At 46.7% G+C, this 14,959-nt stretch overlaps 4 protein-coding genes across 6 annotated transcripts; 2 read left to right on the top strand and 2 right to left on the bottom strand.

Annotated features, from left to right (window-relative positions):
* Positions 1–52: 52 nt before the first annotated feature.
* Positions 53–719, top strand: LOC108037804 (protein lin-32). The gene has a single exon (XM_017114447.1). It carries the CDS (start codon positions 74–76, stop codon positions 644–646), a length of 573 nt encoding a protein of 190 aa, XP_016969936.1. The 5' UTR covers positions 53–73; the 3' UTR covers positions 647–719.
* Positions 720–1,403: 684 nt separating this feature from the next.
* Positions 1,404–6,929, bottom strand: LOC108037826 (homeobox protein 2). Of its 3 annotated transcripts, XM_017114483.2 has the most exons (4): positions 6,445–6,929; positions 6,253–6,376; positions 2,223–6,197; positions 2,052–2,169 (listed from the first exon to the last, which is right to left on the bottom strand). In XM_017114483.2, the coding sequence occupies exons 1-4, from the start codon at positions 6,790–6,792 to the stop codon at positions 2,159–2,161; spliced, it is 4,458 nt and encodes a 1,485-aa protein (XP_016969972.1). In that variant the 5' UTR covers positions 6,793–6,929; the 3' UTR covers positions 2,052–2,158. The 3 variants fall into 3 exon arrangements, with proteins under 3 accessions (XP_016969971.1, XP_016969973.1, XP_016969972.1); XM_017114482.1 differs by having other exon boundaries at positions 1,404–6,197; XM_017114484.2 differs by lacking the exons at positions 6,253–6,376; positions 6,445–6,929 and having other exon boundaries at positions 1,404–2,169; positions 2,223–2,527.
* A 374-nt stretch (positions 6,930–7,303) lies between these two features.
* Positions 7,304–12,639, top strand: LOC108037813 (kinesin heavy chain). The gene is made up of 4 exons (XM_017114464.1): positions 7,304–7,905; positions 8,966–9,425; positions 9,884–11,763; positions 11,891–12,639. The coding sequence occupies exons 1-4, from the start codon at positions 7,759–7,761 to the stop codon at positions 12,329–12,331; spliced, it is 2,928 nt and encodes a 975-aa protein (XP_016969953.1). The 5' UTR covers positions 7,304–7,758; the 3' UTR covers positions 12,332–12,639.
* On the bottom strand, positions 12,636–14,924 carry LOC108037814 (protein arginine N-methyltransferase 5). Its single transcript, XM_017114467.2, has 6 exons — positions 14,460–14,924; positions 13,954–14,398; positions 13,730–13,895; positions 13,507–13,669; positions 12,937–13,448; positions 12,636–12,876 (listed from the first exon to the last, which is right to left on the bottom strand). Exons 1-6 carry the CDS (start codon positions 14,833–14,835, stop codon positions 12,721–12,723), a joined length of 1,818 nt encoding a protein of 605 aa, XP_016969956.1. The 5' UTR covers positions 14,836–14,924; the 3' UTR covers positions 12,636–12,720.
* Between the last annotated feature and the right edge of the window lie 35 nt (positions 14,925–14,959).

Here is a 14,959-nt window from a genome sequence, read left to right as displayed (position 1 = left end):
GGGGGTTGACTGCAGCGCAGCGACTCGGGATCGTTTCAGTTGCATCGAAACTTTCAGGCCGCTCGGATCTGCCATGAGCTACTACTACTCTTCCGCCTCCGAGGAGGATGGCAGCTCCCAGTACTTGGGCAGTCCCAACTACAACCTGACGACGCACCCCGTTTCTTCGCAGGATTATGGACAGTCGGCCTTCCTATCGCCGGAATGGCAATTCCTGGATGTCCCAGGCGGAACTCAACCAGAGATGGCATCCTTATTGGAGATCCCAGCTCGAAGCAGTGAACAGCATACCAAGCGGCGGAGCAACAGCTCTACGGGATCAGATGGAAGGAAGAGCAGTTCCGGCAGTGAGCAGACCAATCTCAGTCCCACTGTCCAGAAAAAGAGACGACAGGCGGCCAATGCGCGGGAAAGGAAGAGGATGAATGGCCTGAACGAGGCCTTCGATCGTTTGAGGGAAGTGGTGCCCGCTCCGTCCCTTGATCAAAAGCTGTCCAAGTTCGAGACTCTCCAGATGGCCCAGTCCTATATCCTAGCCTTATGCGATCTCCTCAACAACGGCGATGTGGAGGTGGATACCGCAGCCTACACAATCTTCGGCGGCAGCGAAAGTAACTTCGGGTTGAGCGGAGGATCCTTATCATAGATGGATACTTGAAAACATTCTGTTAGATTTAAGCTATGTGATTTTCTTCTTACTGTTGAATAGGCTAAAGATATAAAAGAAATAAATGGAATATAAATGAGATCGAGTAAAATTAATTAGATTCAATGATGGTATAAGCTCTAATTCTAATCTGGACATTAACCTTTATTTAAGGAAGGGGGCCAATATAACTGGAATTCAAAAATTCATTGCTCTATTAAAAATATTGTTTTTTAGAAACTTATATTTTTGCAATCCGAGATTATAGAGTGAAAACGTATTTATTACTGAGACATAAAGAATCAACATTTACAATTTTGAAAATTTACATATTTTTTTTAATTATGAAAACTAAAAAAATTATGTTTATTACTAGAAAATATAGAATATGAACCTAATCTAAATCGGTGAAGAAGTAGCTTTAAATTGGGAGAAATTTATTTAGTTCAATGGCAATTTAAGGAATGCTCAGATAACCCTTTCACCTTTTTTGTCCAGTAATTTTAACACCCCACTACTCAAGCCCTCGTTTTCAAGAACCCTAGATTCAATTGGCCATCGGATTGTTGGCTACGCCTCAACGGCTTCGAAAACGATCATAAATTAATTGGTGAAAAGTTCATTGATAGGAGAATGTCAAGTTTCGGGCTAACCCCGAACGATCCCAAAACTCTGCCTTCACCAATGTGGGCGGCCAAGCGTAACACCCCTCGATTCCTCGACCAGAACTCGTCTCATTGAATAAAAGGCAGCTGAGTCCTGCGGCTTCGGTTGGGTGCTGTTCTTTATATGATTCGATGGCCAGGATGGCCGGAAAGTATGTGTGTAAGGACTTTACAACTACAGATTGATCACCGAGGGACATTTCGCTTGGGCTTCACAGGCGGCTTTGGTGGGCTTGGATGCACTCCGGGGTCCTCGGTCCGGACTGTTATGTGCTGCACCTCCACTTCGTCCTTGCCGAAGGAGTTCTTCGAGGGCCGAAAGCCAGGATCCGGTGGATGCAGGACTATCACCTCTCGCTGGTGGTCGCCAAAGGTCAAATTTTGGAAGGGATTGTTGGTGAGCAGAAGGGTACGGTTTTCGTCTAGAATCGGGGAATTGGCTTTGTGGGATGGCCGTAGAACAGGTCTCCTGGGCCTTGACGATATCGGCCTGGATAGTAATGTGCGCCGCATCTTTCGGAGAGGAGGGCCCGCACCTCTTACAAATGAATGCCGCTCCACAATCGTCCTGTTGAGGTGCTCCTTGATGATGCCCAGCGCGGTGCTGGCCAGGACAGGCGGAACCCTAAAGGAACCCAGTACGGAGAGGCCATCCTCCCTTGGTTGGAACTGCTGAGATCGCTGCGGTTGACTTGCGGACGACGGATTGGTCCAGGACACACTCTGAAAGCCGGAGCACTGCCGCGGGCAGTGCAGCTGCTTCCCAGACGCCTGTCCTGAGCCCATCCGATGGCCATAGGGTCTTTCAATCGGCTGCTTGGGCACCACAAGGAGGTAACGATGGTTGTTACCTTCGTCCTGTAATTTGCAAATAAAATATGCGGCCGATTTTAGATCAAAGGGCAACTTGCTGTTGGCAGCTGCATTGGTGTCCATAGTTCTCTTCGCACTGGATTGCCCTCCAGTTGTCGCAGTGGCGACTCGTCTTTTGATCGGCTCTCCTGGCTGAGTCCTCGGAGTCCCCAGAAGGCGAATGGGGCTGGCAGACTTTGATGATTTTCCGGACTTTGGGGAGGGACTACTCTTCTCTGAAGGCGAGTGGGTACCATTATTAGATACGGGTAGTGATTCACGAGGCTTAGTTTTCCCTGCCATTTGTTCCATTTTGAACTTATTTAGTTTGGCTACAACATTTGCTTGACCTGGCGGTTTATTCGCTATCCCAGTTGATTCTTCCCTCTGGCCTTCGCAATCCATTAAAACGTTTAGGGCCATGCATATACTACCAGCTTGCTTTCGTTGATTCATAACAGTTATCTTCGGTTCTTTTGGCTCAGTAAGAGGAATGCAAATACAATCCTCGATGGAGGATCTGTTATCAGGATGACATTTACAGCCTCCTATATTGTTGCCATTTCCTCTTTCATCTTTTCCATTGTCATTCGGATTCTTTTTATCGTTTTTATTTGGTGAAGGAGTTTCAGGCAATGTATTCGTATTTTTTTTTTCAAATTGTTGATAATCCTTGCCTTTGGTGTCGTCTACATCGAGCATATTTCCCGTGGTTCTATTTTGAATTTTCTCTTTGTTATTGTCCAAAACCCTTGGATTTCTGGACTCTTGAGGGTCCCTATTTGGCATAGAATTTATATACCCATTTTCAGTTTGGGGAAGTTCATCCTCACTGCACAGACATTCATATTCTAACTTGTATGCATCAGCTCCCCAGGAATCTGGTTTCTTTTTGGGAGACATATTACCTTCATTTTGTTTTCGTATGTTATTTTTTTTATCCGACATCGGATACGATTGATCCTCGCCTTCGGAGGAGTAGGCATTATTGCCCTTGATTCGTTGGTCTCTTCTATTTGCTTCTGTTCTATCATAATTATTGGACTCCTTATGAGATCGGTTTCGGTTGTCTCTTATAGGATAGGCATCATATTCAGTATTGCCGTCATATCCATCGGAATAAAAGTTGTCCATTTCTGTTCTTCCACTAGTTGTGTTTTTATATTCATTGCGGTAACCCCTCGGACTTTTTTCATTATTTTCATTGCGGTAATCCTTTGCACTTCTGCTATTATTTCTATTATTTTTAGGTGGTACATCCCGTTCCTCCCTTTTGGGATATTGGTTAATCTCTTCTGGGGGTCCACGATCTTCAGGGTTATCATAGTTGCGTTCATCATTCATCAATCCTGTTGGTTCGTATTCATTCTCTTCTGAATCACATTCACAATCATCACAACCTTCGGGAGCTTCATTCCTTGTTTTCCCAAAATTATCTAATTCTTTTTTGCTTTTCTCTGGATCTTTAGTTTTTTTCGTATCCCTCGGTTGATTTCTTGATGCAGATTCACTCCGATACCTTTTCCTTAGTACCTTATCTTCATCGCCACGCTCTTGAAGAGGTTTTCTCGACCTTTCTTTTGGAGGGTCCGCAGAAGGAGCATATGGGCACGTATCATCATTGCACTGGTAGTCTCTTCTTCTGGAGCTTTGGTATTTGCCATTTCCATTTTTTGGGTTTCTGATGTCCTGCATATTTCTAGGTTGACGTTCTGTACGATCTCTATCCTGCCTTAATGAATAACCTCCAAACGGACAGGTTTCGTCGTTGCATTCTTGAGTTCGCCCTTTTGAATTAATAGTTTCTTCAGCTGATTTTTTCTTCGGCTTCACAATATCTTCTCTTCCTCGACCATAGGATCTTGCCTTGGGACCTTGTTGTTGCTCTTCATAGGTACCATTTTCGGGCAGGTTTCTATCCCGACCTCGCGATCTTCCATTGGAACTTGGTTTTCCTTCCTCTTCATAGTCGCGATTCCTTGCAGGCGGCCTTGTTTTTGCCGCAATTCTATCTTCGCGGTGGGGACATTCCAAATTGGGACATTCCTTGGGACGATAATATGCCGGGTACTCTTCATTTTGGGAATCGTCGGATTCAAGCTGATAACCTTTGAATTTGTTTGGGTTCTCGGTACGATCTCTCCTTGACCTTGAAGGGGAAGAATCTTCATAGTTGGAATTAGGGTTACTAACCACTCTATTATAATTTCGAGACCTTCCTTGGGTTGGACGCTCTTCATATGGTTTTTTAATCTGAGGTGAACGATCCGAATTTTGATTACGTTGCCTCCTTCGAGATGGACTTTCATCATCATAATCCCGCCTTCTCTCTTGATTAGGATTTTCCACAAATTCTTGATCTATTTCGTTGCGCTGACCGTTTTGATTATCGTTTCGCAATTGTCTTCGAGCTGGACGCTGATGGATGTTTGGGTTTTCCCGGCTAGCAAGCGAGTCTTCATCAGTATCAGCACTTCTTTTCTGGTTTTGATAATTTCCTCTGTTCGATCGATCCCTTTGGTAGTTAGGTTGTGGCTCCCTTTTATAAGCAGGACACTCCACAAACTGATAGTTTTCCATTGGTGGCCTCTGTCGTCTTTTTGCGGTGGGATGGTGTATTGGGTGTTCAGGCTGTAGTATTGCATTTATATTCGATGAGTGTATGTTATCTAGTCCATTTTGTGGAAAACTTGCATCATAGGGTGCCGTGTAGTTAGGCGCTGGTGGTCCATCTTGTATTTCCTGCTGCCAAGACTTTGATGGTGGGACCCTGGGCATCTGGGCAGGATTTGAAGCAGGAGCCGTAGATTGAGCCTGAACCCAGATCTCTGGATCCTCGGTATTGATGCAGTAAACGATAGGTTGATTGGGATATCCATAACGTCCGTACTCATTTTCCATTCCCCCATAAGGTTGATTTGGAGGAGGACCTGATTGGGGATAGTTTGTGGGACTCTGTTCGGACTGCGGCGGTGGGTAATAATTTGCCTGGGGTGGAGCTAAAGATCGATTGCAATAAACGCACTGACATGCCTGGATATCGCAGCGTTGTGGATCTGGATTCGATTGGTTATAAGTGCAGTAACATTGATTTTGAACTGGTTGGCTGCTATTGTAGTAACCCTGATCCGAAATCGGCTGATTATTTTGATATAAGGCTTGATCATTAGCTGAATTCCCCTGTTCGTTTTTCTTTAAAAGCATTACATTTAACTGATCCTCGCCAGACTGACGTCGTTCGTTCTGCTTATAGCTCCGGTTTCGATCATCACTGGAGTCTCCTTCTTCTGAGTAATTGCCACTTTGGTTTTGCTGTTTCACCAACTGATCCTGGAGTCGCTTGCAGATGGCTTCGTTATTTCGTTTCCAACCTCCGGAACAGGGTTTTTTACCGTCATCAGATACAACTCTTCGCTCCCTAGGCACCCATTGCTTTCGGGTTTGATAGCATAGCCTGGGACCTGGCCAATTATCATTGTGTGCTCCATTATTGGTGGACTCATTGCCATCCCAGTTTCCCATATCCACGAATACACCATTTTGGTTGGTTCTTGGAGAACGTTTTTGCCTGTTTTGCGATGAGCATGGACACTCATCCTGAGTGTGATTCTCATTCCCGTTTCGTTTTTGAGATTTTTTTGAGCATGTACACTCAACTTGTGCCAGATACTGATTTTGTGTCTGGTTTTGGATGACTGCTTTGGACCGAGCTTGACTTTGCGGTGCAGTCTGAACTTGACTACTTTTCCCTGGATCGCAGCAGCCGCATTGCCCTCCTTTCAAGGAGCTTTCACTTTCAGAATGTGGGGAACGGTCTTGACCTCTGTCATCGCATGCCGGACAGGAATCCTTGTTTTCTTCTTGGTTGCACTGAACACAATAGCTTGTAGGATACCAGCGATCATTGCCGGAAGTGGCTCTTCCTGTATTAGGATGGTATTGATTTCGAAGTGGTTGATCCGGCTCTGGTTCTAGGAACATATTGTAGAGGGTGAAACCGCACTTGGTTTCACTGGAGCATGGAGTTAATAAAGCTGTGTAAGACATTTTTGTATAAAACAATATAATTTCTTTCCCCGATTAACCTACCTGCATGATCGCAAAATGTGGACTCCGAAAATGTGGGTGGATAATTGGCTTTAATAGTACTACTGTCGTCCAAGATTAAAACATCATCAAGAAGGCGGTTGACTAGGCTGAAATTGTCCTCAGGCTGCAGATCAAAGGATAATTCTGGTTATTTTTTTCAGTATTCAATATTTATATTATTTCAAAACTCACCTTTTTCGTTTCTCCGAAATCCAGATTACCCAAGAAATGAAGGTCCTCGAAATAGGCGTGTCTCGGTACATGACAATAACCTGCACGCTGGCCGAGTCGGATGGCGGCGCACTCTTTGGAGTAGTAATTTCGAAGGCCAAGCACCTGAAGTTTCACTTGGTCAGGAGTCAAGCCACTGTTCAGCTGACTCGTAATCCTTCGCCAAGCGTCCTCCTTGACAGAACCACTATGAAATCCCGGAGACTGCGAATTCCACAGGCACTCACTGGATCGATATAGTTCAATAAGCTTCTTGGTCTTCTCTAAGCGTTCCATATTCAAAAACGAGGTGGTATCCTTGGGTGCCATCTTGCCTCTCAGTCCCTCGCAGTCCTTTCAGGTGATCAATCTATCATAGCGTTGTCCCTGTCTGCCTTATATTGGTAGAATGCAGAAACACCAAATATAATACATAAACTTGGAACTATTTTTGTTTGCCCCCAAACCGAAACAATTTTGACAGAAAATATGCAATTAACTCGAATCACGTTAAAAGCACTTTTTAAAGGTAATTTGATTTTAAATAAATTATTTGCTCTTAATATATTCCTTGTTTTATTATTCGTTTACATAATCAATCATATAATATTTTTTTTACCGCTTTGCCCTCCATTTTTAGTATAGTGCTGATTATTATTTATTATTAACCGCCAAAAAACCTCCGTTTTAAAAATTCCAAAAACACCTATTTTGTTTTCCGTTACATTTAGCAGGGAATACTGGGTATCAGTAACCACAGCTAATAACGGTATTTTTATGGTATTTTCGGAAAATGGACTTGGTAGGTTTTCCCTCAACTCCTGTAGTATTTAGCGTGGCATCCAAAACGGTCACACTGGCCAGAGCGAAAATAGGCAAATAAAGTCAAGTTTTGAGTGCCACAAATTCCGACCCACTAACGTATGAGAGTGCATTTAACGGCCGCACTTAATCATTCCGGGCTTGTGCAAGAAGCGTATGCGGCAACCAGAACCGAATCCGCAATCTCCCGATACTGAAATCGGTCCCCGTGTCTGGTATAACCACAAAATTTTCACTGCATCTATTCGAGCCGCCCCCAACCCAATTTTCGCGAGTGCGACGGAGTCGGAAAAGCAGCGAAGAAACGGAAGCGGATAAAGACGGGCAAACGGAATCAGTAAACCCCGCGGGCAGTGGCAGTGCCAGTAGCAGATAGTGCCGTAGTGATTCGCGGATCATCCACGTAAACAGCTGCATGCGCAGAGGTCGCGCCCAGAGCTCCAGTGCTAATCTCCGCCAGAAAGAGCCAACAAAATGTCCGCGGAACGCGAGATTCCCGCCGAGGACAGCATCAAGGTGGTATGCCGATTCCGACCGCTGAACGACAGCGAAGAGAAGGCCGGCTCCAAGTTCGTGGTCAAGTTCCCCAACAATGTGGAGGAGAACTGCATATCCATAGCGGTATGTTGTCTAGTTCCAGACCTATCTTATAAGTTTCCATCCCGAGAGTTCCCTAGATTCCCCGATTTCCCTATGTGTTATGCATTAATCTCTGCGTGCCGTGCCATGACGTCATGCCTATTAGCGTACATTTACCCTTCCCAAATTGCCGACCAATTGAAACGCAAGCCGAAAGAGAGAGGCACTAAAGTTACCCATGAATAATTGCACAAAGCAATCTATAATAAATCCAAAAAACAGCATGTTTCATCATAAGAAACTACTCCCAATCAATATCGCTTTGCATTAAATTGATTTTCCCCCGCGAGGAATAGGGTGTGTAAGCGAAAAACAACAAGAGAAAGGGAGAGGGAAGACCACCCACTAGAAGGTTTTCTGCTAAAAGCGGGTGTTCCATTCTTTTGGGCCGCATAAATATGCGCTTTTCTAGAGTTTCCAGTCCGCCTTCAGTGCTTACCTCACTTACATTTCCACACACTAACACTTAAATATACAGCGAGACCGCCTTTCCACTACTCTTCCCGCCCCCTTGCCGCCGCCAGTGAGTCATGCACGCAAACCGTAAAATAAAAAGAAGAAAAAAATAACAATAAGAGCAACTTTGGAGGCAATGGAATTCGCTTGTATTGCTTTTATTCGACATGAAATGTTATTAGTTTGTATGCTATGAGTTTTCCGTTTTTCCGCCAAGTGCTGACCAGGTGTAATCCGTCATTTTCCTGGTAAAAAGTTGGGCAATTGAACCAGTTCCAAAAAGTCATCATTAATATATGTATGAACCTCCCTCCATTACTCTCCATCTCTCCCTCTCTCTTTCTTTCGCTCTGTCTTTCTTCCGCCGCTTGTTATTCACTATTCTTCCCCCCTCCACTCACCATTTCTTAATGCTCATAATTACAATCTGCTTCGCGGCCATGCGTTGAAAATGATTTGAAAGCAGTCAGCGGGAAAAAGTCGGGGAAAGGGGAATGAATCTCCGAAAGAAATTTCACCGCAACTGTTAGTACAACTATATATGTATGTATACTATACTAAAAAACATAATCCCCTCCATCCGCAGGGCAAGGTCTATCTGTTCGACAAGGTCTTCAAGCCGAATGCCTCGCAGGAGAAGGTTTACAATGAGGCGGCCAAGTCCATCGTCACGGATGTCCTGGCCGGATACAATGGAACGATATTCGCCTACGGCCAGACATCCTCCGGAAAGACGCACACGATGGAGGGCGTGATCGGGGACTCAGTGAAGCAGGGTATCATACCGCGTATCGTCAACGACATTTTCAACCACATCTACGCCATGGAGGTGAACCTGGAGTTCCACATCAAGGTCTCCTACTACGAGATCTACATGGATAAGATCAGGGATCTGCTGGACGTCTCCAAGGTGAACCTCAGCGTGCACGAGGACAAGAACCGTGTGCCTTACGTTAAGGGCGCCACGGAGCGGTTCGTCTCCTCGCCGGAGGACGTCTTCGAGGTGATCGAGGAGGGAAAATCTAATCGCCACATTGCGGTGACAAGTGAGTATCCAGCAGCAGCTGAGTTCAGAGCTATGGCGGCCAAGAATCCAAATTTGATAGATGGAAGTTTCGACATGTTTAAAACTAAATTTAACAAATTGTATAACATTATTAATAAAATAATTGAGACTACCATTTTAGTGTTAAATTTATAATAATAGTGTTAAAATTATAATAATATATTTGAACATGATGAGGCAAACGACGAATTAGTCAATTGTTTTCAATTAGCTGTTAACAAACTAATTTTGCTTAGAAGTACTTTTAAATATTGTTGCATATTGACTAAAATTTTTTATTTTGATATCAGATTCCCTGATCACCAACGTAATTGTCAGGATTAGTTCTTTTATTTAAATGAAGATTTCACCTTGAAGTCAAAGTCTTTGCTCTGATCCCAACTGCTTTGTTTTTCTGTTCTTAATCACCTACTACATCGATTGATCCATCCTTTTCAGACATGAACGAGCACTCTTCGCGATCGCATTCAGTATTTCTCATCAACGTGAAGCAGGAGAATCTGGAGAACCAGAAGAAACTCTCCGGCAAGCTCTACCTGGTCGATTTGGCCGGTTCAGAGAAGGTTTCCAAGACAGGAGCCGAGGGCACGGTCCTCGATGAAGCCAAGAACATCAACAAGTCGCTGTCGGCCTTGGGCAACGTAATCTCCGCCCTGGCGGACGGCAACAAAACGCACATCCCCTACCGCGACTCCAAGCTCACGCGCATCTTGCAAGAGTCGCTGGGAGGCAACGCACGCACAACCATTGTCATCTGCTGCTCCCCGGCCAGCTTCAACGAATCGGAGACCAAGTCTACGCTGGACTTCGGCCGACGAGCCAAGACCGTGAAGAACGTGGTCTGCGTGAACGAGGAGCTCACTGCCGAGGAGTGGAAGCGGCGCTACGAAAAGGAGAAGGAGAAGAATGCCCGGCTCAAGGGCAAGGTGGAGAAGCTGGAGATCGAGCTGGCGCGCTGGAGAGCGGGTGAGACCGTCAAGGCGGAGGAGCAAATCAACATGGAGGATCTCATGGAGGCAAGCACGCCCAATCTGGAAGTAGAGGCGGCGCAGGCGGCTGCGGCGGAGGCGGCGTTGGTCGCCCAACGGACTGCCCTTGCCAACATGTCTGCTTCGGTGGCCGCGAATGAGCAGGCCAGGTTGGCTACAGAGTGCGAGAGGCTTTATCAGCAACTGGACGACAAGGACGAGGAGATCAACCAGCAGAGCCAGTACGCTGAACAGCTCAAGGAACAGGTGATGGAGCAGGAGGAGCTAATCGCCAACGCTCGGAGGGAGTACGAGACCCTGCAGTCGGAAATGGCCCGCATCCAGCAGGAGAACGAGTCCGCCAAGGAAGAGGTCAAGGAGGTGCTCCAAGCTCTCGAGGAGCTTGCTGTGAACTATGACCAGAAGTCGCAGGAGATCGACAATAAGAACAAGGACATCGACGCCCTCAACGAGGAGTTGCAACAGAAGCAGTCTGTGTTCAGTGCTGCCTCCACGGAGCTGCAGCAGCTTAAGGACATGTCCTCGCACCAAAAGAAGCGCATCACCGAAATGCTGACCAACCTGCTGCGCGACCTTGGGGAAGTGGGCCAAGCCATCGCCCCCGGCGATTCCGGCATCGACCTCAAGATGAGTGCTCTGGCTGGCACGGATGCCAGCAAGGTGGAGGAGGACTTCACCATGGCCCGTCTGTACATCAGCAAGATGAAGACGGAGGCCAAAAACATTGCCCAACGTTGCGCTAACATGGAATCGCAGCAGTCGGACTCCAACAAAAAGATCTCCGAGTACGAGAAGGACTTAGGCGAGTACCGGCTGCTCATCTCGCAGCACGAGGCGCGTATGAAGTCGCTTCAGGAGTCGATGCGCGAGGCGGAGAACAAGAAACGTACCCTCGAGGAGCAAATTGATTCGCTACGCGAGGAGTGCGCCAAACTCAAGGCCGCCGAGCACGTGTCTGCCGTAAACGCCGAGGAGAAACAGCGGGCGGAGGAGCTGCGCTCCATGTTTGACTCCCAGATGGACGAGCTGCGCGAGGCTCACACCCGCCAGGTTTCCGAGTTGCGAGACGAAATCGCCGCCAAGCAGCACGAAATGGACGAGATGAAGGATGTCCACCAGAAACTGCTGTTGGCACACCAACAGATGTCGGTCGACTACGAGAAGGTGCGCCAGGAGGAGGCCGAGAAATCCAACGAGCTGCAGAACATCATCCTCACCAACGAGCGCCGCGAACAGGCCCGCAAGGACCTCAAGGGCCTCGAGGATACAGTGGCCAAGGAGTTGCAGACTCTGCACAATCTCCGAAAGCTCTTTGTTCAGGATTTGCAGGTAAATTTAATTCATTCATCTATCTGTTACTTAATTTTTTTTAAACCGTCATTATAAATTTTAAGTACTATAATTACCTCGTTTTATCTTGCTCTAAACTTATTAATTTCCTTTTTTCTGCTAACAGCAACGAATCCGAAAGAACGTGGTAAACGAGGAGAGCGAGGAGGATGGCGGATCCCTCGCGCAGAAGCAGAAGATTTCCTTCCTGGAGAACAACCTCGACCAGCTGACCAAGGTGCACAAGCAGTTGGTGCGGGACAACGCCGATCTGCGATGCGAGCTGCCCAAGCTGGAGAAGCGCCTGCGCACGACCATGGAGCGGGTGAAGGCTCTGGAGACGGCCCTAAAGGAGGCGAAGGAGGGCGCAATGAGGGACCGGAAGCGCTACCAGTACGAGGTGGACCGCATCAAGGAGGCGGTGCGGCAGAAGCACCTGGGCAGGCGCGGTCCACAGGCACAGATCGCCAAGCCAATCCGCGCTGGCCAGGGGGCGATCGCCATCCGTGGAGGTGGCGCCGTTGGCGGAACAGCGCCGCTGGCCCAGGCTAATGCTGTAAATTCGTAGATCCGATCACCACCCGTCGCCGCCCAGTTCAGCTCCGCTTTAAACTAAACTAAATCGATTACGTTATACATACTTAACATAACTGATAATTGCCTTCGCTTAGAGAGATGTCGTGTCGCGATCATGTGCAGCGCTTTAAATATACATACATATAATTTAATTAAATGAATGAGAGGAAACCGGAAATTAACTAAATTTTACAAACCGAAAATAATAAAACCCACAGATATGTAAGGACATCTATGTACGTTAAGAGTATTTATAAACTTTTCAAACATAAACCTAAATAAAAGTCGCAGACAAATTAAGGTCGCTTGGGTTTGATTCTATTTCCAGTTCAAAAAAAGTATTGAGGATCATTTGGCTACGAGGTATGGCATCGCCTACTGCTACAGTCGCATGTTGTAGCCAGTGCCACAAATATTGTGGTGCTCCCATTCCTTGGAGTCGGTGATTACCTGCCACTCGTACCACACTTTGTTTGCATCTACGCAGCGCCAGAACTTGATGTTTATGTTCTGTCCTTCCTTAAGAGTCCTTGGTCGCTAAAAGGTTAAATAACTAATATTAGATGATCACCTTTAAAGAATCTTAGCTTTACTCACCGTGGGGAAAAACATGGGGAACCAGGAAAACATTCCCGCCGTGTGCGTCAGCGGGTTGATGCTCAGACAGATGTCCTTGTACAAATGAGTATCAAAGTATCCCCCGATTCCGTGAAGCACACAATCCTTTTTGATAGTAAACGTGAGCACCTTACATCGAGTATTGTCTATCTTCTCCGCCCGATTGGGATGCGTGAATTCAAACAAAGCCTGTGGCTCATCAATGTGGTAAATATTCTTCAGTAGCGACACATAGCCGTAGTCAAAGGCAGGCACAGTGGATACTAATTGACTGACATTTTGGTGCAGCACCGCAGACATCAGGGGATTAATGTACGACGTGGACTTGTAAGGAATGCTTATACCATCCGGCTTGAGCAGCTTCAAAGCTCCATCAAGGCATTCTGGCGAAAGTTCGTTATCGCCAAAGGAACCAAGTAATTCGGATACCATAATGTCAGCCAGCTCGGGAGGCGAAAAGTCGCGCATGTCCTTGGAAAAAATGTGCACATCTAAAGGATTAAATGGAATTAAGATTTTATTTCAAATAAGTTTATTTGGATTTCTTACCTTTGTTGGCCCAAAGCGTTTTAACCATATTGGAGAGCGTCCGGATGGCATTGGAATTCTTCTCTATGATGTATAGCCGCACTTGGCGCTTTGTCAATTCAGCTGCATTGAACACAGCCCGCGCAAGAGGACCGCGTCCTCCACCCAGCAACATCACCACTGTCTAAAAGGGAATATTTTGAAATTTAATTTGGCACACATTTAAAAAAAAGGATTTCCTTACCAACTTGGTTTTGGCCTCTTCATCGCTCACTCGATCTAACAAAGCCGCCTGTACTGCGTCCTGATAAAGTTTGTATTTGACAGGATCAGTTTCAAATACTTCATATGTATAGCTGTCTAGATTCTCGCAGAGTGGCTGCAGTGGGATCTCCAGCATGTTTTCATAGCTAAACAGAAAGAAAATTATGACATTGAGTCAATAAGAATCTGATAGCTAACACCCACCTGTTAAGCTCGTGTGTATCGCAGTTCTCACTAATTAACTTCTTCAGATAATCTGCATACTGGGACAGAGCCTTATCGGTGGGATTCGTGGAGATGATGATGTTGGCTCTCACAGAGATGAAGTGCCCGATGATGACCTGCCACTCCTTCTTCAGCACGCAGTAGTTGGAGCGATTTCTCACGAATAGGGAGGATGGAATGATGATGGCCTCGATGGGCTCGCCCAACCAGCGACGCACTGTTTCCTTGCTCGGTCGATCCGAATCGTTCAACTCTATTACAACCTTGACTTTGGTGCTTTGTTTGACTGCGAATCGTAGCTTGTTCCACCAGTTCCATGGGTCATTCTGTTCCGCGAGAGCCACATCCTCGGCTGAGGCATCTTTGCGGTGCTCGAAGGTGGCCAGCTCGGGATTAGTGATGGGCACCTGTATGAACCAGTTGCCTAGGGGAAATATATCTTAAATAAGTTGCTACAGTCTGCGCTCCAACGTCCAGACCCTTACCCTTCGTTTTGGTCTGCACAATGGCCGCCAGATTCTCGTTTTCCGGACCGCGCAGTCGCACCATCACGCTGCCCACGTTCTGCAGGTGCTCGGCCCAGGCCACGTCCCGCAGGAGCACCTCCTTGGCATGCTGGCGCAGCTTGGCGTTCGGTGAGTCCACATCCACGTCGGACAGGGTGAATATCACCTTGGAATTCCAGTCCACGGCGCTGAGAATAGTGGCCGGATATGTGGGATCCGACTCGTCCGGTTCGAATGGCACCATGTTGGCGTTGATGGAGGTGGCGACCACATTGTAGTTGTTCGCGTAGGCCTTCTCGATCAGCTTGGGAATGCTGCTGACGCCCTCCTGGTGCAGGCAGACGTAGTTACTCATCTTAAATCTGCACGGCTCTTCAAAAAGGCCAAAAAATGCGGTGACCGGTGAGAATGTGACCGAATTTGACCAAAATTCAAATGGACAAAATGGTGTGACCGCAGCGCTAGTGGCGGAGAATACT

This window comes from Drosophila rhopaloa, unplaced genomic scaffold (assembly GCF_018152115.1).
Source record: "Drosophila rhopaloa isolate 14029-0021.01 unplaced genomic scaffold, ASM1815211v1 contig_115, whole genome shotgun sequence".
Taxonomy (NCBI): Eukaryota; Metazoa; Arthropoda; class Insecta; order Diptera; family Drosophilidae; genus Drosophila; species Drosophila rhopaloa.
Note: the sequence above shows the minus strand (reverse complement) of the source record. Positions and strands in the feature narration are given on the sequence as shown.

What these genes read in the sequence shown, in the direction of transcription:
- LOC108037804 (XM_017114447.1), top strand. Translation starts at nt 74, where the DNA reads ATGAGCTACTACTACTCTTCCGCCTCCGAGGAGGATGGCAGCTCCCAG.
- LOC108037826 (XM_017114482.1), bottom strand. Translation starts at nt 6,792, where the DNA reads ATGGCACCCAAGGATACCACCTCGTTTTTGAATATGGAACGCTTAGAG. An exon ending in ATTTCGGAGAAACGAAAAAG is followed by an intron (nt 6,377 to 6,444) that starts GTGAGTTTTGAA and finishes TTTGATCTGCAG; the next exon opens with CCTGAGGACAATTTCAGCCT. An exon ending in CACATTTTGCGATCATGCAG is followed by an intron (nt 6,198 to 6,252) that starts GTAGGTTAATCG and finishes TGTCTTACACAG; the next exon opens with CTTTATTAACTCCATGCTCC.
- LOC108037813 (XM_017114464.1), top strand. Translation starts at nt 7,759, where the DNA reads ATGTCCGCGGAACGCGAGATTCCCGCCGAGGACAGCATCAAGGTGGTA. An exon ending in TCGCCACATTGCGGTGACAA is followed by an intron (nt 9,426 to 9,883) that starts GTGAGTATCCAG and finishes CATCCTTTTCAG; the next exon opens with ACATGAACGAGCACTCTTCG. An exon ending in TCTTTGTTCAGGATTTGCAG is followed by an intron (nt 11,764 to 11,890) that starts GTAAATTTAATT and finishes TTCTGCTAACAG; the next exon opens with CAACGAATCCGAAAGAACGT.
- LOC108037814 (XM_017114467.2), bottom strand. Translation starts at nt 14,835, where the DNA reads ATGAGTAACTACGTCTGCCTGCACCAGGAGGGCGTCAGCAGCATTCCC. An exon ending in TGTGCAGACCAAAACGAAGG is followed by an intron (nt 14,399 to 14,459) that starts GTAAGGGTCTGG and finishes TATTTCCCCTAG; the next exon opens with GCAACTGGTTCATACAGGTG. An exon ending in TCCCCATGTTTTTCCCCACG is followed by an intron (nt 12,877 to 12,936) that starts GTGAGTAAAGCT and finishes TTAACCTTTTAG; the next exon opens with CGACCAAGGACTCTTAAGGA.